Genomic DNA, 21,437 nt, shown 5'->3' with positions numbered 1-21,437 from the left:
CCCTCCGCTGCCGCGCCGTTTCTCTCTCTCCTCGCGTGACCTTCCCAACATGGCGGCACGGCCGCTCCCTCCGCCCCGCCGCCGCCAGGGGCCTCCTCGGCGAGGGGGCGGTGGCAGCTGGCAGCCGGGCGGGGCGGGACCCGGCCGGGGGAGCGCGGCGGCGGCGGGAGGAGTGGGCTGGGCGGGGCTGGGCGGGGCGGCCCGGCCCGGCCCGGCGCCGCGCACACTGACAGGCGCTTGGCCAGCAGACGGCGGCCGCGCTGGGGTGCAGTGTCCGCCGCACACCCTCCTCCCGCCGCCGCAGAGGGAGCCGGCCAGGAGACGGCGTCGCCTCGGCGGGGACGCGCAGGGCGAGTGGCGCTGGAAAGCCCCGGCCGCCCCCACACCTGTGCCCTCCGGGGGCGGTGGGTGGGTGTAGCCGCCGCCGATCACCTAGGATCCCCGCCCCGTAGCGCCTCCGCCTCCCTTCCTTGCCCGGCCGTGGAAGGCGCCACCGCCGCTGCGAGCGAGTGAGCGCGCTCCGGGCGGCCGCGGGCAGCAGTGTCGGGGCCCGCGGGAGAAGCGAGGCGAGGGCTGCGGCGCGGGGCGCTGGACCCGCGGCAGGATGAACCCCAATGTCACCTACGCCAGTCGCAAGCGGCGGAAACCTGTGCAGAAAATGTAAGCGGCCCCGCGGGGCGGACGGGGAGAGAGGCAGGGAGGGAGCGACCGGCTTCCCGGCGGCTCGCTGTCCTGCCGCGCACCGCGCCGTGGAGGCCCGGCGGGGGCGGCCGGCGGCGCGGTGCGGTGCCGGGGCGCCCGGGAGAGGTGGTGCCTGGGGTGCTCAAGGGAATTGCATTGGTTTTAGCTTTTTTTTTTCTTGGGGGCGGGGGGGAAAGAAGGGAGTGTCGGGGCGTGGAGGGTCGCGGCGGTGGAAGGAGGGAGCGGTGTCGGCAGCGCGGCGCAGCCGGCTGACCTACATTGGGAGGCATCTGAGGTGACGGCTCCCGAGCGGTGCCTGCGCTCGCCTCACCGGAGCGGGTCCCACCGGTGGGTGCCGCGCCGTCCCGGGCGGGTCCCTGCGCGATGGATCCCGCCGCTCCGCACCGCTGCGCGGCTGCCGGCCGGCGCGCTCAGGTGTCTCTGCGGGGAGCGCGGGGTCGGAACCGGGAAAGGCTCGGCCGATTCCCACCGTTTAGGGTTATTTTTAGCCTATCTGGGAGGGCTGAACCAGCTTTAACCCTCCGGTATTACAGTAGATGTTTTTATTTGTTCAGCTCCAAACAAACCCGAGTGCTACAGACTGGTCGCAAGAGGCAAAAAAAAAAAAAAAAAAAAAAGTCTGGCCGTATGGTAGCTTTTTGTTTATTTACCTTTTTGCAACTCTGGGAACAGCTTAGTACCTGGGTAATGCCGTATTATGCACCTGCTGTAGGTTTGAGTCCTAGGCTTTGCATGCTCCGCTAAAAGGCTGGTCTCATGACAGTGCTTTTTCAGGCTAGAGAAGATGCTTAACTTGCACTTTCAACTGAAAGTCCAGAATCTATAGGTTATAAAAAGTAGCAAAGCTAAACTACTGAGCTGCAAGAAAAATAAGCTAACCGTGATGCAAAGCTCAAAAAATCCCCGTGTATTTCTGCAGGGTATTTCTGTAGATGTAAAATAACTGCCAAGACTACAAAAGCATTAAAGGAGAGAATGACAAATATTTAATGAAATTCTATTGTGGGTGATATGTTTTAGATTTATAGCAGACAACTGTCTTGGGGGTAGGGGAATTAACTTGAGTGCTTGTTTCTTTACGGTTGGAGTTGTTAGAATGAATGCATGTACATAGCTGGGTTTTCACCCTAAAGATTAATACAGAAACTCTAAAAATGCATTTTTTTAAAAAAATTCCCTTGCTAGAAGATGCATTCATTATGAAAATAGCAGTGTTTGCTTTTTCTGACCATTCATTTCCAAACAGAAATGTAGAGGTAGTGAATTAAATTCACGCTGTAGATCTGGATTTTAAGAATGAAATTAGTATTTTTTCATGAAGAAATAAAAATGTATTGGTGGTATTTGTAGACTATTAGTTGCTAAAGGCAAATAATTCTTAAGTTCCGATTGTGAAAGGGTGAGGTGGTAAGATTGCTTAATGTCTGGCTTACTATTAAATTCTGGTTAGCATTGGTTAGAGGATGTGAAACCTCTTTTTATGTTACTGTACCACCTACCTAAATAATAATTGTCCATGTATCTCCTCGTGATATAAGCTGACCGAACGTCTCTGATTAGTTGACCTTGAAGCCCTTTTTTGTTACTAGTGGGAACCATTTATTTATTGAGAAACTTTGCCCTTTAGGACCAAAGGTAGAAGTAAGTGTTTCTTCTTAAAATAAAGGTATTCATATTAAAATAGTTTGTTCACCCATAAATTGAAGTGGAGGCTGATTATTAACCCACCTTGCTAGGGTTCCTATAAATTATTTTTATGAAAGACAAATTTATCTTGTATGTAACACACATGTGTTTCTTTTCTCCTCAAAATGGCTATGCTCTTTGGTTGCTTCTTCTGTTAGATCAACTTTGCAGAACATTGCTAGTGGTCAGAGGGCTCTGATTTCTCACATAATTGATTACAGACCTTACCTTTAGGCCAAAAAAAGTGAGAGAGAGGGAATAAGCTTTTGTAACTGATTGGGGGAGGGAGGGAAAATGTACTTGCTGCTGGTTAATAAAGGTTTGATGTTACCGTGGTTTTAATCTGTTCGAAGTTGATATTTCCTCCCCCCAGCAGAATTCAAAGCTCTTCCAAAATAAAAAAAAAGGAAGATGTGATACATTGTTGCGATTAGTATCTTTTGTAGAGGAGAATGTTTCTGTAGATAGTTCTTCTAATGTTTTATTTGCCATATATGTAACTGAATGGAGCATGATAATTGGTTACTGTGGAAATAGGCAGCTAGTTTGTGGAAGTGGAAGAAGCTATTCATATAATGCTATAGTTGCCATGGAAAAAAATGAAGTAGAAGAAGCACTTATTGCTTCAGGTGCAAATAACTCATGAAAGCCATGGTGGTATCTCAAAACCAGTTTAAGAAACTTCCCCCCTGCAACTTCCCATTTTATTATGTGCCATGTAAAGAACTGAGCTTGAGACGGAGTCTCGGGCTATTGCCTGACAGTGCCGAGTGCTGAAATGTGCTTTTTTGATTCAGTAGGGAATTACAGTATCACAGCTGAAAAAGTAAAGCAATCATGGGAGCACTTAATAGGCAACTGTTCCTGCAGTTCATCTTGTTATCTTGTCATCTGAAAAAAAAAAAAAAGCCTGCTAAACCATGTGCACTCGAATTGCACGTAGTATGCTACAGAAATGACTTTCTGAAAACCTTGGAGATTTTAGATTTCCTCCCCATTTACTGTTCGAGCACTGCCAGTCCCCCTGGTGGCAGCACGTCTGTGGGGCCTTTGACTCCCCGCTGAAGCTTGGGGAGCAATGGGTGGCCCTTGCTTTTTGGTTGTCTTTTTTTTTTCTTAAAGTCTTGAATTCCTTTTCTCTAGTGATTATTAACTGAACTGCTGAATTAATATACTGGTATTGTAGTAGGAAGGATAAAATGCAAATTTTGTGGAAGTGGGGTTTACTGTGGATAGATTCTAACATGAGGTGAAGGATATTATATACATGTAGCTCCATCTTGTAGTTTTTATATTTTTCTGCCTACTAGCTCAGATTTGCCTTTTTTTTTTTTCAGTGTTTGGATAGGAACAGTTTTGCATAACTGGAGAAATGTAGTAGACAAGGAATGGGATGGGGACATCTAAATGTTTCATATTATGCAGGTGCAAAAAGCATAATGGCATGTTTCTTTAGCAGACTAAATAAGAAATTATGATATAGTTTTGTTCTGTGTTAGCTTAAATGTATTTATGGTATTAAATACTCCAGAGAAAAGTGTTTGACTGATTGATCCTTAATTCTGAGTAGACATAGTAATTTCAGAAAGCAGTGCAGAGACATTTTAATTTAAAAAATGAAATTATTTATGTATTCTTTCAAGGCAAACAAACAAGAAGTGCCAGAACAAGATTTCAAAATGGAAGTTAATCAGAAAAGAAAAATAATCATTGAAAGATTCCCTTGTGTAAAGTAGTATCTGCTACAAACAGCAGTTTGCACCTCTTATTTGAAATGGAGGCAATAAAGCTGTTGTTATATGTAGAATATAAATGATAACCTTGCCAGTCATGGGGTACCTGTGTTATATGTAGACTTCGACTTAAAAGTCACTGTTTTTAAGGTTTGTGGGTTTTGTTGTTTTTTGTTTGTTTTTTTTTTGTTGGTTGGGTTTTGGTCAATGCTTCTTGCAAAAGTATACTTTTGAGAAAGAGAATCTGTAACAAATGTAGGTAAGATGGTCAGCAGATAGGAACGTACTTTTTTTTTTCTCTTTCCAAATAGCCTTGGCTTGTCATCTTAAACAGTAATGAAATATGTTAAAACTGAGTGTGAAACTGTCATTGTTGGTTGGTGTTCTGGCTGTCTCTGTCACTCTGGTGGAGTCCTTCATACACCAAAACAGCCTGAGCAGACTAAAACTCTGTTTACTACCGGAGGGCAAACAGTTGCCCAGCATCAGATTAGTACTATGCTGCTGATTTTTTTTTTTTAGTGAAAACAACTTTATCCCTTCAGTGGCCTAAACCTTTGCTGGTTTCATTGCCTGCTGAAGGAGCCACTGGAAAGGGACTCTTGCCCCTTCAAGATAGGTTGACAACAACTTTTGATCGAAGAGGTCGATAGTCTGTGTCATATCTCTTGCTTCCAAAGGAATAGTCAGCTGAATTTTCAGTAATCGGAAATTTGGTGTGGGAAATAAGAGTAAATGCTTTCAGGTGCTAAAGTAAATAGATAATTTTGGAGTATGTCACCTATTGTAATCCTTGCTTAGTGGAAACTGATGCATTTCATATACCTGACCTACATTAAATTAACTAATACACGTAAGAATAACATATGTTATTGCATGTACTATTAAATATGACAAGAAAAACATATGTAGCTGAAAAGATTATATGCGTTAGCTGGGTGATGTGTATATTCTTCCTTATGTCCCTTTTTCCTAAGCAATAAAACAGTTCTGATTAACTTCTAATTAGTTTTTTTAACAGAATTAGTTTTTTAACATGTTGCTGTATCTTTAGTGCTCTTGCACATTCTTTTATTTCCTGACTTCATTTCACACTTCAGTCTTATTAATAAGGTATCATGCCTTTCAGTGCTTGGCTGTTGGGTTTTTGTGCTTGTATTATGAACAAAATAAATTTGTGCTTTAATTTTCTCAGAGCTGCATCAATTTCCCCTAAAAAATTACAAATTAGCATGTAAATATTGAAATTTATTTTGGCCTTTTGATAATAATTAAGACTCAGGTACTTGTGCACTTTATTTTTAATAATTTAGTGTTGTTAATGTCTGTGAAGGCACATATGGTAAGCACGTGTAATGAAAATTTCTGATTAAGTAGTCTGTAGCAGACCTGTGAAAATAGTCAGCTAATGTTATGATGGCAAATCCTTTAGAATTGTTAAAATGAGAATTACGAGTGCTTGCTTGTCTTGCGGCTGTTGGATGATAAGGATTGTAGCTCAGTTTGGAGGCACTGAGTGTACAGAGACCTCTGGCCTTTGGTTAGGGAATTCAAATTTCCCGTGAAAGGTAAAAGATCAAGAACTGAAAGATCAGCTTAAAATCCATTCCCTCCTTTTTATTTTTTTTTCTTTTGAATCAAACACATGCATAGATTTAATCTTGAAGTAGCACGTAATTTTCCTTAAAGATAATTTTCTGCAACGCAGCTAGAGCTGTCTTTAGCATCAAGGGTTTATATAAGTAGATGGAAAATGGTTTAGCTTGCTACTTATGCCCCTGGTGTTTCCACCCTTATTCCCTTTGTTACTGAAGGATCCATTTTTATACAGAGGACTTTAGCTGGGTGACAAAGGGGAAAATGAGGGAAAATCAATGTTTGATTTGGAAGGAGAGAATGTGGTAAGATTTATGCTGCAAATACTGGTAACTTAATGTTCAGAAATGTTGTATCCTGCACTTAGAAAATCCTTATGCTTTGAACTAGTTAGAAGTAAGAAGTAGGAATCATTAGAAAGTAAAGCAAAGACAAATAGGTCTAACAACTTGATAAGTGCACAGTTGCGTATAGTTTCAACTTCTCAAATTGCTTATAGAAGTTTTAAGCAAAGCGGAGGACAGTTGTGAAAATAGAGAAGTCTGGTATTTAGTGCTGATTTATTTGGAAAAGATTGTGTGGTTTGAATGCAAATCTTCTGTGGGGTTTCCATGGGGACCTCTACTTTTCGGAAGCAGACCTGTTTGATTTGATAGTAGTGAGCTGTTCACTGATAGTTACGCAGCTGTTATCTGCTTAAAGTTTGGAATTTGTCATTCTGTCTCTACATTTATGGCAGTTTAATACATAAAAAATATTTATGAAGTAATTTTCAATGTTACTGGTAATGTTTGGTGATTTTGAACTTTATTTTGTTAGGGTTATATTTAAATTGTGTTAATCATATGGCTTGTATAAGTGAATATTCTGCCAGAATAAGAGAATGTGAAGAAAGCTTTAGTAAATGAAGTTTAATATTCACTTGGGAATATGGTGAGCTGCAGGTCTCAAAGTCAGGGCTTGTGACCGAAGCACGCATTTAACCAAGTGTTTAGTTTGTCATCCATTACAGTTGAAGGCGAACCTATGTTTTTTTTCCAAGAGAGAGTTTTCATATTTCTTGATTCATCTGTCTTCCCCACTTTTCCAATGTTTTTAGGAACTGTATCCTAGACAATCTTTACCCTGCAGCAAGCTTAACTTTGTCCGTCTGGGGCGTAAGTAGTTGCTGCTGATATATTATGTTTCTGTGTGTTAACAACATTTTGTATTATGGCATCTTGAAGTTTCCAGGCTCCACATAAAGAGCATGTCTCCTTTAATGCGCAAAAGGGCAGCCGCAGTGCTAGGGAACAGGCAGCCAGACTTGAGTGGAAGTTTTTGACAAGTGACAGTTGAATAAACAATACCTGTAAAAAGAGGGGCTTGAATTTAAAATAGCAAGAAGTGTAATTGAAGCATAAAGTAAAAACAAGCTAAAAATAGAAATGTCCACTCTATCACTGCTTATTTGATGGGAAATACAAGATGAAATTATTTTTCAGTATGGTTTACTTTCAGCAGTGGCAAAAGTAACTATTGGAGCTTTAGCAATTTCTCATCGTAAAATTGATATAAGGATGAAGCTTGGAAGCAGACTAAATGAAATACTGAAGGAATTAACTGCTGAAAGTCTTTATGCTCAGTGTTTTCGCAAGTGATACCTGTTGCAGAACCAACGTTCCTATGAGAGCAGCACAAATTGGTAACTGCTGCAGATCCCAAGTAGAACTGCAATACTGGAAAAGTGAGAATGAATCACTCTATGTAGAAAACTGTTTAATAAATATCATAAAATCTACTATGGTTTGTGCAGATAAATTATTTGGTTTCAGTATTGGCTTGTGATAACTAATTATAATTCAAATCAGTAGGGGTTTAAACCTGTTTCTAGACTTCTGCATACATGGGAAGGTGTGAGTGTGCAAGTAGCTGGAATTGGAGCTCAGGATGAATGTGAATATGAATGGAAAATAGCAAGTTTACAGAAACTTTATTAATTCATAGCAGAAAACTTTTTAAATTGTACTTTGTAAGGTACAAAGGCATGCCTTCATTATGCTGTACTCAAATGAAATGCCTTCAGCTGACAGGTGACTTAAAGGATGAGCTCAGTAGTGTTTGCTGCAAAGTTTTTACCTGTGACTGAGCTGCATCTATTGTTTCTTGTGCAGTGTTGGATGCCTCATTGTCTAGCAAGTTACTAAAACTTTTGTTGTATTCAATTGACAATAGCCTCTTCCAAACATTGACAAAGATTACAGACACCCGTGAAAAATTGTAATTGAAGTGAAGAAGTGTCTTGCCAAATGCATTTATACACAAATATTACTAAAAGTTATTGAATTACTTGTAATACAAACATTTGGAAGAATTCAAGTGACATTTGAGTGAAAGCGTAGGAAGCTTGTTATAAAAAACACTGAATCTCAAAGGTTTCGAATGTACATTACATGTTCAAATAGCCATTGTAGCTCTAACTGCTTCATTTAACAGTGTGTGTGCTGGAGTGGGGGGTTAAACTATCTTAGATTCATTTTTTTTTCCAATGGGAAACAGAAGTCACTTGGAAAAACATTTTTCTCATTAAAGTTTAAAAGACAATTTGTAACATTAGGTTTGACAAATATTTACCTTCATTTTGGGAAGGAACTTACATCTATGTTGTGTTTTTTTTGTCACAGAGTAAAGCCATCCCCAGCTGAAGGAGCCAAGTCCAATCCATCCAAGAGACACAGGGACCGCTTGAATGCAGAGCTGGACCGCTTGGCTAGCCTTCTGCCTTTCCCTCAAGATGTTATCGCCAAATTGGATAAGCTGTCTGTGCTTAGGCTTAGCGTTAGTTACCTGAGAGCCAAAAGTTTTTTTGACGGTAAGGGCTGGGAATTTATTTGGTTTTGGACTGCTTGTAAAATTCTGTTCATACTGTATGTTGATTTCAGCTGTTTAAGTGCTTAAAACTGTTAATTTATCTGTATTTTAATGGAACATCCAGTTGCTTGGGTATATACAATGTAACCCTATAAAGTAAGCTTTCCAGTTTCTTGAAAACCAAATGTAACTACTTATATTTCACTTAAATCACCAGTCTTTCCACGTTTTGCATTTGGAAGTAATATTGCCCTTAATGAGTCTTCCAGTCCTTTTCCTTAGAGTTTCAAAGATACTGAAGAGATTTCTTTTTTTCCCCTCTGAAAATGACCATAAAACCATTACTGTTCAAAACATGTCATACGAGTTCCCATCAGCTATATGTTTTGCTTAATGATGCATTAAAAATGACTTTGTTTTGATATGAAGTAACTGCTAGTGCCCATTCCTATAGTTTATTGCAAAGGTGACTTGTAAAGAAAGAGACAAAGTCTTTTCCTGTGTTCAAGCCCTGATTAATGCAGGGCATGAGGCATTAAGATGACAGTTAATATTCTCCAGTTGTGCGGGCAGGTTTTCCCTGGCTCCAGCCCTGGCAAGGGTAATACAGCAGTACTTGGAGTAGTAATCGGGCCAGAAGCACGTGTTCTCTTACACCATCTCAGAGCTGGCCAAGGAGTCCTACCCCTCTCTTTCACTACCTGAGTTGTTCTGTAGGGTGAGATGTGGTGGCTGGCTTCATGCCTATTTCTTCAAAGGCAGAAATAGTCTGGTCCTTTTTATTATGGGAATAAAGCAGGGAGCTTGTATTTAAATAATTGTCAGTTAGTGAAGTTTTACAGTATAATACTGCAGATGAAATTGTATTGATCAGCAGTAGCAAAAGAATCTTGCTTGTGATGGAGTTGATATTAAACTGCAAGTTTGTTTTTTTTTTTTTACGAAGTCTTTTGGACATTAAAATAATCTTTCCTCATCAGTTTAAGAGTTAGTGTTTCAGTCTCTTGATGGTGACTTCATACCATGGATGAAAGGACTGAAGAAACCTGACTGCCTACGATAGTTCCATTTTTTTCCTGCAGGAATAGAGAACACTTCATTTATTGTGTCTAGTGGCTTCAATTTAGTAATGCTTATAAACTTATATCCTGTGTTTTATTGCTTGAAGAATATATGCAAGTGTCTTGATTTCTGTGCTTGTTCAGGACAATTCTTAGTATTGAGTTGGTCAAATATTTCTAGCAGTGTTTTTTCAAATGAAAATATTTGCTGCCACGAAATGGAAGAGTTCTCTTGGCACATCAGGTTCATCAAAGCCTTTGTGAGATGTTATCTCAGGTTGACTGTCCTAAAACAAATGATTTGGCTTGTCTGTGCTGTCTTGGTGAATTGAAGAGGAAGTTCTAGTCTCAATTAAACTTTTTTTTTTTAAATTATCTATTCTGAAACATACGAAAGATTGCAAGCTTTTTGCCTTACTTGGGATGAAGTGATAATAGCAAATCTCAACTTCTTATGCAATGGAAGTGCTTGATTTTTGTTTCTTCCGCCCACCCCACCCTCCAACAATTTGCACTTAAAGGTCCTGGAATAAAGGGATTTAAGGCTACATTTTCTGTATAGGAAAAAAAATCATGGCTTTAGCTGTAAAGAGACAGCCAGAATCCCTTCACACCAAAATTTATGTCAGTTGCTTGTTTCTAATTTGAACACGAAGGTAGCTTTCAGCCATTTAGAGTGGTGATGAAGTAGATGTGCGTTAGTGGCAGAGGAGTTATATTTGCATTTCAGGTTACAATTTAACTACTGTAGATCCAGAATTGAAGCAAACTTAACCTGTGTTTTCAACTCAGTAGCATACTACTGGGATGGGATCCACATCAGACAAACATATGCTGCTAATGCTACCATGCTGGACCACAGGTGTAAAATATAGGGTATTTAATTGTGTTGTAATGAATTAAGTAGCAGAATTTTGATTTGCCTCGTAAGGCAAAGGACTTTTCAAGCAACAAGTAAGTGCATATACTAGGTGCATTACAGCAGAATATTTTTCCTATAGTGTCCATTAAATAAAGAAGCTTGGTAAATATGAAAAAATAAATAATTTAATGTTGCTTATCTTGTGCAAGACATTTTAAACAGTGTATGATGAAGCAAGTTTAATTTATACCTTCAGATAGAACAGCTTAAGTAGAAGCTGTCTTAACCTTTTTTAGCAGAAAAAGGCTTTTTGCTACTTCTTTTCAGACCTTTGAACTGTAGGACTACAAATCAGGTTAATAATCTGTATCTGTCTGAAGGTGTTTAAAGGCTAATGACTAAACATCAATGACTAAACTGAAGATAAATAAGAGTAACCAATCTATGACTATGACAGATCCACTATTGAAAATAAGATCTTTTATACTATTTTAATGTACTTAAATAGCATGGAATCTATTGCAGTTGAAACATCCTTCAAAAGAGAAATTAGTGCTTTGAAGTACAGAATTAACAAAAATACCCTGAAAACCCCTAGATTAGAGTTTCACAATCTGTCTGTGCAGTGCTCCTCACAGAACTGCTTTTTTGAAGGAATGTTTTGTGTAGTTAAATATATGTGGAAAGCCCTATAGAATAAATCTGACAAATGCAAGAGCGAGCACTGATTGTCACCTTAAGTGCCTAGACTGAGCCAACAGGTCCACTTTATTAATGCAGCATGCTGAAGCAAAGGGGAAACGCTAAATGAATAACAGGATGCAAATGGGGGGTGTGTAAATTCCTGCGGAAAGTAAAATATAAACGCGTAATCATATGATCTTGCTTGAAAGGAAACTCAAGTTTTTGCTGTAACAATAGATATTTTTTCAAACAAAACACTTGCATTTTTTTCAAGTTTAAATAATCCAGAGTGAATGTCTGTTTTCTGAAGGTGGAAGTCTGGGGGTCAGGGGGGAAAAAACCAGTTTTGTGAAAGACATCTCAAGAAGTTACATCAATTTGAATAAATGTACCTCACTTAGATGTCTACAAGGTTTTTTGTTGTTAGTGTAGAAGCTAAGTGTATATATAATAAGAAACCAAACAGAAAAGCATCTTCCCCTGCCCTCAGCCATTAAGATGCTACAGAATTTTCTCCAGAGCTAAAGATAGATGAGTTTTTCCATAGCGTTGACTGAAACATGGGAGACTTCTGCATGCTTACTATATTTCAGGTTGTAGGAAATAGGTGTACTTTTTTTTTCATCTTCCACAACCTCAAAACATCTTACTTTCTTCTGTTGGTGATTGCATTCTGTTAAGCAGTTGCTTTTGATTGTTGTAGTTTGTTAGTGAAGTTATTATGCTAAGTGATCCTTCTGTATCACTGCCCTTTAGATACACTAGTTACGTGTGGTCACATTAGTCTCAAGTCCGCATGGTATCAGAAGGCTTTCTGTATCCCCATGTCAATCAGTCTGGCATGCTCTTATATGTACAAATTTGACCTTGTAGTCAAGAAGGAAATTTCGGTAGTGGCTTCAAATAATGTGTCTCAAGTCTGTTTCTTTATAAAGTCAAAGTTCTTGCGTGGTGAGTTAAAGCTAAGTGATTTAAGGTGGTGTTGCTTCTCAGCTGTGCAGTGCTATCTACCTGTACTGAAGTGGATTAGCAGTCTTCAAAGTCAAGCAGGTTAGCTTAAATCACTGCTGGAGTATTTGTTTTGTGTGTGTAAGGTGCTTTCTGAAAGTGGCTTAAGGCAAGCTTTTTATTTTTAAGAGACTATGATAAATCAGGCAGGTGTCTGCTGACAGTCAGTAAAGACAGACTTTGTATGTTGTCCTGGTATTATTTCACTGAGTTTTGATGCTAAGTGCCCATGCATGTGTGCAATCAGTGGTGACAAATATGAAGTGGAATATGGGACAACAGCTCTTTGTGTGGGTGCAGGTTAGTGTGAGTTCAGCATCTGGAGCACAACTGGACAATCATTTAGGCATACCCTGTGTTCCCCGTGTATACTAAAGGACAAAGCCCTTTTGCCTCTGGCTCTGGTCCTTATATGATGAATTGATAATCATTTAAGTACTTTACTGCAGTAAGGAAGAACATTTATAATGAGTCTTCTCAGGGTTTTGGTGAAGCAGTTAGATTAAAAGGATAAAAGTAGAGTCACTTCTTTAATGTTAGGGGCATGATTTTTCTTTTTAAAGGTATACTGAGAATTAAGGAGGGGCCTGCAGAATCCAAAATGAAGTAGCTGTTCTCTGTGTGTATCAATACATTAGAAACAAAATTTACTGTGTTGCTTATTAATTATCCTTTCATCCATTTCACTAAGAATTCCTGTGGTTTAAAGTATGTGTTTTTTTCCCTCTTGCTTATTGGGCAGTATTCTGTAATTACAGAATACTCTGCTCAAAGTTTCTGCTCAAAATTAGTTTAGAATTGGTTTCTTATGTTGTATGCAAGTGATTCTGGCAAGCACAGCAATAACAAAGTAATTAAGATTTTTTTCCAGTAAGTTTGTATTGCCTAATTTTACTTTGTAATATAATTAACACACATTCCTTGGCATAACATAGCTTAAATTTGCAATGCACCCATTGTCATCACATAAAATACATTCTTTGATATAATGTATTTTTCCTGTGATGCCCACTGTTCTGTCACACTGTGTATTGGAGAGAACAGACTGCATGTGGTTCCTGCTCTGGAGCGTATAGCTTAAGATAAGATGTATAGATGGGAAAGACAGGCGAAGTGGGAGACAATGCGTTTATTCTGTCACATTGAGAAGGGCTGCAACACATCTACAGTCTAGCGGATATAAATAGCCTTTCTGCCAAGTGTTAGGTGGTAGTCTGAAACAGAAACCTGGAAGTACAAAACAACTGATTAAAACTCAACCCATTAAGGCCAGGATAATACAGCAGATCTGGCCTGACTTGCTTTTGTTTCGGACTGTCACTATATTTACCTGCCTTGTTTGTTTAATGCAGCTTTCTTCATGTATTTTTTGAAAGTGTGACTTCCCTTTCATGTTCCCCTCTTTCCCTGCTCCTCCTGCTGCATACGTAGACGCTCCTGACTCCCATGTCAGGAGAAGCCAGAGCCCTCCAGGGTGGAGCAGTGGACTCAGGCTGCGCTTACTGCTTTCAAGTGTTTATGTTGATGCCATGTAGGAATTAACTGTTGCCAGCAGCTTCTGGTGAGCTTGACTAGTCTTAGTTGGTTCATGACTCCGTCTTGAGCCATTTTTGTACTCCCAAGGTAGAAAACACCCCATAATTTGAGAGATTGTGACTTTTGTAGAACGCCATCTGATTTTGATGGCAAGAAGCTAAATGGAGAATCCACCACATCTCTTGATGATTCTTCTAGCACATATATCATCCTGTTAAAATATTACTCAGATTTAAATTTGCTTGTTTTCCAGCTTTGGAAGTTATGTCATTCTCTAATTCGCTTTTCTGTATTTGGTATTTCTACCATGAATTCATTTTCACATATTTGAATGAGATGCTTTGAATCTTATCTGAGAGTTAAAGAAAAAAAAAATTGAAAAAAAAACCCCAAACAAACCAACTGTGTTTCCTTTTGTACTGTCTTCCCCCCTGGACCCAATCCAAAATTATTACAAAATGTGAACCTTGGAATTGTGTGGTCATTTCAGTATCAGACTATCGTACCATTCAAGTTATTTCCTAATCCATGCTTGTTCTTTCATACTGCTGTACTTGTCGTCTTTTTTTTCACCCCTAAACATTTCCCCCTCCTGCCCCCAATCCCCTGAGATTCATACTGAGCATTTGTGGCTGTCTGCTACAGGCTATTTTAGCCTGTATTTTACATAACAGAACATAAGTAGGGATTTAGGCTTTGAAGTCCTAAATTCTAATCCTCAAAAATGATGATTAGAGCCATGTAGCTGTGACATCACCTTAAATCTCAAAATGTGTATGTTTTCATTGCTACATGCTCGTTCTTAGCTTGCTCAGAAACATTTTATTTTTAGGAGCGCTCTGTCACTAGGCATGTCATGCAGCTAAGCAGCACTATACGCCTGTGGATTGATATGATTGACATTGAATATACCTCAAACCCAACATCTAAAATTGAAAAGTCTGTTTATATCACAAAGTAAGAGCTTAATATGTCAATATATTTGTAGGATAAAGAGGACAAACTGGGTACCAATACTGATAGTTAATGTATTCTTCAGATTTTCTTTTCCTCTCGCACTGTAATATTTCAGTGATTAATGTTAATCATTGTTAGAACTCCCTTTGCAAGGAAGAGAAATAAAAGGTTATCTCCTCTTCACTGCACTATATGTATTATTTAATCAAAGGCATATGGAAAGTCAGTGTAGGAGCCTCTTATGTTCCACAAAGCTGTTGTAAAATTTCTTGAAAACCCTGTCCCAGTATGCAGAGCATTTGTCTTTTCTCTATAGCCCTTGTTAATGGGGAGATTAGTTTTAAGCATACTGTTCTGAGCTTTGTTCTGGATACCTGTTACAGTGAGTATTCTCTCATTTGCAATATCAGAGCCTAAAATATAATTTGTCATATGCTAACCATACAAGAGTTCTGACGATTGACATTATTAGGGTTCGTATGACATTCAAACCCGGAATGGGTAGCAAGATAAAAAGCCTGGCCTCAGAAAGTACTGCTGCTTCTCTGACACTGTGTATTCCAAATCTTGTGATCTTTTTTAATATTTTTATTACTGTACTGTAGCACCTAAAGATAGTGAGATTTGGAGCTTTTTGTTGTTGTTATACAAACCACAGTAACTGTGGATCCCTCCTCCAAAGACAGTTTGAGTGGAGAAGTATAATTAGAGGTAGCAGGAGGCTCTCCACATCTGTCTTCCATGGGCTTTGTGATTCATCCATTTGAATTTGTACAAGTATAGTTTGCTTGACTATGACCTTAAAAATATGTCCTGGTAATTTAAGACTTCAGTATGAATACCCTTTAAAACTGTCTACAAATAATCAGTTAATACTGGAATAGCTTTTAATGCTGTGTGTGCCTTTATGACTCAGCAGTTTTTCCCGTATGTGCTTGTTGATAGGAGAAATGCCCTAGCTTTTCCTGTTTGACTTTATCTGTATTCTGATAAGGAAATACGACTTGCTTGTATGATTGAGCTCTGTAGATGTTTACGGTTCTAGCCAGTTATAACACTGTTTATTTTTCCTGAGTAAACAAAAACTTTAACTCTATTAAAATAGTTTCTGCTCCATACATGCTTTGATAGAGCACTAACTAGTTAAAGAGTGATTGCTTTGTGAATTGTTTTGGAAATCTAGCTAGATAACTAGAAGCTAATTCTAGTTACCAGAGCTCAGTTGTTGTAATGGATTAATTTATAATTTCTTTTTAAGAGAATACGAAAAAAGTAAAAGAAGTAACCAATTTTGGAAGTGATCTTCAGAGTTTCAGATGATGTATTGATAAATGTTTCCTGGGAGAAGCCTCCCAGGAGTTCCTGCACCTCAGTGCAGTGATGAACTGTCCAAGCTGTGTTTTAACAAGGCATTATGTTAATGATAAAACTTACTGCAGTTATTCTAGAAACGTAAATGAAGTAAACTGTAAGAACTACAGGAGTTATCTGAAACTGCCTTAAGAAAATGTAGGTTTGCTGTTTGCCAGCTGTGAACATTAAAGGGGACATACAAATAGGAATTAGTCGCCCTCACTGATGCATGCTAAACTCTGTTTTTAATTGAACAAAGAGATGCTCATTTTTTTCCACTGAATAATTGCCTCTTGAAATTCAACCCATGTGCCTTTTGAATTGCTCAGTACTGCACACTTTATGCATGGCATCATATAACATCTAATAAGCTGAAAGGCATACATACTTGGCCCCTCAAGACAAATTCTGACTGATTGCATAAAGTAGGAATTTACTGGAGCAAGTCCATGGCCTGGCTGGTCAAATATTCTGACTCCTCCATCAGACTCCATTGTCATGTCTTCTGCGGTATGATTCCTGTCGGTCAGCACAAGACACTAGCTTTTTGTACTGAAGTATTCAGTTTCAGTGAATTCATTTTTGCTTCTCGGTGTCTACATCAGAGTTACAAACTGAAGGATGTCTTTCCTTTTTTTTTTTTTTTTTTTTCCAATGTGCAACATAAATACTTTGCATGTTTGGAGGAAAAGACAGAGGTAGCCCCCAGTCTCCTCCTTGCTTATCCCATTTGTTGTTTAGTGTGCTTTTATCAGACAATGATGAGATGTGCCTAGAACAAACAATCCCAGTGTTTCCTTCTTGTCCTCACAACTGCTCTTAATTTTGCTTTGATACAGTCATGCTCTGTATGGTACTCTATGTAATATCTTACCAGAGACCAGGCTGTTGAATTGATCACGTTAAAGGATCTTGAAATGTGTCTGGTATCATACAGCACACTGATGGCTTTTGTTAATATGCTTTCTTGACCTATTTAATGAGAAACTTTGTAGACAGGTGGAGCCTAATATATATAATTTTGTGTTTTGTAGCTGATCCTTCAGAAGGATAGCAATGCAAATATGAATTCCTAGTCAGTATGCTAATTGCTAATGAGTTATACCTAGTGGTGTGGAAGGAAAAAAAGTTGCCCCTCTTCATGCACCCCATCAGCATTTGAAGGTAGAACACAAGGCTTGTGCTTTCCTGCAGGAAGGGTTTGAGCCTTGTGGCTGTAAGAGTTTTTAGGAATGTATCGGCCTGTGTATTTCTGAAGCATCCCCCTTTCCTCTGCTTGTCTCAAGCAGTGCTAGCTGACTGTGGGCCCACTGGAATGCTTTCAATTACTTAACTTCAGTGTTGGGAGCATCAGCTACCCTGAATCCCTCGGTGTTTCTTGTAACATGGATGTACTACTCTGAAATGGTGACTGCCTTAGTTAAGTGAAGTTGTTCTTCCTCAGCTTTTACTCTGTAAGAATACTAGTCTTATCTGTAGACTATGGGCAAATCATGCCTAATAAACCTGACTGCCTTTTATGAAGGATGCCTGGTTTTGTGGACAATGGGAGAGCAGTGGATATTGTTTCCCTTGACTTTAACAAGGTCTTAAATGTTGATTCTCATTGTTTTCATATCACCAAACTGGTGAGTTAGGGTCTCTCCAGAGCATCCCTCCAGTTCTGTCCCAAGTGATCCATTCCTCTTCCCCTATGTGCAGTACAATTGAGGTCTAACTGTGTTGACCTGAACGGCAACCTGTGAAGTGCAGGGGCTGACTAGAGGTTTCTGCAAGGGACAAGGAAGGGCTCATCTTTCAGACTGAGTACATGCATGTAGCTTTAACAGGATACATCCATGGGCCTCAACAGTGAAATAAACTGGGAATAAGTCCCATATCCCAAGTAGAGAAAAGACAGTCTTGGGCTGGAAAGGAAGCAACCCTCCAAAAGTCCACTTGACTCACTTGCCATGCTTCAGTCGTTGCAGAAAGTCTGTTGAATTGTTGAAAAGTTTTGAGTTGGCATAAAAAGACAACTTCATCTCTTTTGGTGGAGTGTATGGGTTTTTCCTCAATTTAAATAAGAGATATTTCTGTTAGAAAGTCCTTATTCATTGATACCTTTATAGAGCAAGGGTTGGACTTGAATGGTCTTGTAAAGAAACCTTCCAAACTCACCTCCATACCCTTTTAATGTAATAGTGGCAAAACTAGACATTGCATTTTGCTAGAGAATAAATAAACTGTCCTGTTTCATACATGAAACATAATTTACTGTTTCCTTTTTTCAGTTAAAATCATACAGAAATTCCCCAGGTAAGAAAATAACTGTAAAGGGAATTTAAAAATCACTTTATACTCCTAGGCTTTGTTAAAAAAAAAAAAAAAAAAAAGACTATTGATGTATAAAACTGACAGAACAGTAACTGTCTTTTCTACAAATCAAAAGTGTAACAAATGGATGATGATTTTTAAACAATATGTAATGTCTGATTAGCTTTATGCATATAAACTTTCTGCATTGTTCTAACCTATGGAAAAATTAAGTTATAGGAAAAGAAAACTGTTTTAGGAACCAAAGATTCAAAAAACTAAAAATATGATAGGTAGGTACCTCTGTGCATCTAGGCTCAGCTTCCCATAGATTTCATTCCACAAGGAAGTAAATCGCTTCACTTTGACTTCATCCCTCACCTCAAAAAATTCAGCAAGCTTTTTTCCTCCCCTTTTTGTAGCTAAAGCAGTATCATATTAATAGATCTGATGGTAAGTTACAATTTACAAGTATGCACCTCTCGCTGACTTTTTTTCTGTAGAAGAAAGGAAGATGTACCCAGACAAACAACTGAATGGGAAATACCTCAGAAGAACTGCGGGTGTGCCAGGATATGGTTTTGGTGATTCAGCAGATGACTGTCATCTCTGTGATAGTTATGGAACAAGAGTTCATTGCCTCTCGGTCTTCAAACCACAAGCAATATACGGTTTGGTATGCGGTTGTTAAGCTTCAAAGCCCAAGCGAGAGTTGACAAATTTGAACAACTGCATGTTTCCTGAGATTTACTTTAATGTTTTAAAGTAAATGATAAAAGCAAAAGTGAAGTTATATTCCCTGTGTGTGTTTAAAGAAAAAAAAAAATAGATCCTGAACTAAAATTCTGGCATCAGGTGACTTGGTACAACTGGCTAGCCATAAAAGCCTGCACACTAATTGCTGTTCTGCTGCATTATAGCTATGTCATGTACAGTCATTCTTCAGGGTTATTTTTTCTCAACTCTAGGCTCTACTTCAAGTTGAGGAGAACTACCACTGATGTATTAGAAGCTCAGAAATTCCCAGACAGCATATTGATACCATTGACCATCTCGGACAAAGACATAATAGTTTATTTCTGATTTTATACTTCATAGTCCTGTAACCTTTTGCCTACTTCTTACTCTAAAAAATGGCTGCTTGCCTTTCAACTCCCATATAAATCTCGTTCTGTCTCACTTTTACATTTTCCCAATCTGGGAACCTGACGGGGATATTCTGAGCAAGAAGCACACATGTTTGTAGGCTTTAAGGGAATGAGCTTTTATTGCATAGTGGTTGTGACAGCTTCTTTTTTTTCCTTTTTTCTTTCCCCCAACTCCAGCTCAGGAGTGGTGGCTCCTAGTGCCTACCACACACATAAAATAACTTCAAAGTGTCTTGCATAGCACAATTTGGGAACATTTGCGTTAAGTAGAGCAAGTGCTTGTATGAACAAAGACTTGAGTCTTCCAAATGCAATGACTGAACTCTCATTTTTGGAGGTAGGCACATGTTGACTTAGTGTGGTGTTTCTGGAGTGATTAATTAGCATGCTGTGAACTAAGTTCAGCATTACTCAGTTAGTCACTTAAGGAAAAAAATACATAAATCGGTTGTTGGTTTTTCCTTCTACTTAAGAAAAACATAGCAGTGTATTAAGTACCACTTTGTAGCAACTGGAGATATGTCCCCCATTTAAGGGAGACTACTGCGTAAACAACATACCAGACTTAATAATGCTGTTACTCTTTCTTTATAAAGCAAATTAAAAAGGATAAGAACATGCAAAAAACCCGAGTTCAGCTCTCCTGTGTAGCAGAGCTTGAGTTCGTTTTAATCTGTGTTGTGATAGTTCAGTGGTGTATAATGGTTTTTCAGGTCTTCAAGAGGAGATTTTTTTATTTATTTTATTTATTTTAATCTTTTAACAGTCTTAAGAGAAACACCAGTCTGCTTCAACAAACAGTTCAGGGTTTGCTGAGCTGCATTTTGGGAATGGGTCAAAAGAAAGTATCCTACGAAAGCTGAGGAAAATCTCACACACAATCTGGTTAAACTTCAAGTTCTTGGTTTATGTGAATGTTTTAAAACAGGTTTTTATACCTTTATGGTGTATATGTTAGGCAAATCTAGTAAAATCTAATGTCTTTGTTCTGTAAAGTGCTTTTAAAACCAGTAAGTGTGTTTCGTCAATGTCATAACTTCAGCCATGCTTAAGAAAAGCATGGCTACTGTTAGTGCTTTTAAAAGAAACACTGGCTCTACATGGATGTGGTATTGCAGGGAAAAGAATTCAATTACTCTGCAACTTACGTTTTGCAAAGCATTTTGCTCTAAGCACGGAGCAGACATTTTTGTATGAGCCAGTAGGGTTGATTAGCATCACCTGCCATGTAACTAGATAAACTATCCCTCTTCTGATGTCTCACATGGAGGACTGGAATATTATGCAAGGTATTGAAAATTGAATTAATTTTACAGATGTGGGAAAAAAAAAAAACAATTCGTTACTTTTGGTCATAATTTTTCTGTATTGCTAATACAACTTTACTGTTTGGTAGCAGTAAATTTTATAGACTGTAGCAGCTGTGACTTCAGGAGTTCCCAGGGATATAGCCAACAGTTTGTAGATTTGTCAGGGTGGGAGGAGAAAACAGACAGTAAGAGCTCAGGCCTTAAACTGCTGATGTTCATGCTGGTTTTCCATTTTAGTAGGTCTAGCACTAGAATGGTTTTTTTTTATTTCAGACTTGTGACATTTCTAGTACCTCAAAAGTCAAGGGACCTCTGTCAAGAAATTTTTGAGGATAAACTGCTGGTGTTATGAGATTTGCATATTTGAGCTGAATTAGGATAAGTTTAGCAGAACACTGTCAACAGGCTTTCCAGTTGCATTTAGTCTGATTGTATATTTTGAAAACGTTTTAAAACCAGCACTTAAATATTCAACTCGCTTCAGAATTCAAGAGCAAAATAAACGTTTGCTTCTCCCAAACCATATCAGAAGAAAAGGTTACTAGGCAGTTTCAGTTCATGATAAGTTATGATGTTTCTGTTGCTGTTTTAACATTTTTGCATTAGTGATACAGAAACACTGGTTGAGAAAATGTTTTTTTTTAAAAAAAAGTGGC

General features: G+C 38.9%; 1 protein-coding gene across 1 annotated transcript in view; it reads left to right on the top strand.

Annotated features, from left to right (window-relative positions):
* Positions 1 to 288: 288 nt before the first annotated feature.
* Positions 289 to 21,437, top strand: part of AHR (aryl hydrocarbon receptor) — a 66,771-nt gene continuing 45,622 nt past the window's right edge. The window contains exons 1-2 of the mRNA XM_068404511.1: positions 289 to 660; positions 8,381 to 8,568. Coding sequence (XP_068260612.1) covers positions 605 to 660; positions 8,381 to 8,568 — 244 coding nt within the window. The 5' untranslated portion in view covers positions 289 to 604. The remainder of the gene's footprint in view (positions 661 to 8,380; positions 8,569 to 21,437) is intronic.

The sequence above is a fragment of the Nyctibius grandis genome, chromosome 7 (genome assembly GCF_013368605.1).
Source record: "Nyctibius grandis isolate bNycGra1 chromosome 7, bNycGra1.pri, whole genome shotgun sequence".
NCBI classification, from domain to species: domain Eukaryota; kingdom Metazoa; phylum Chordata; class Aves; order Nyctibiiformes; family Nyctibiidae; genus Nyctibius; species Nyctibius grandis.
This window is presented reverse-complemented; position numbering and strand designations above follow the sequence as displayed.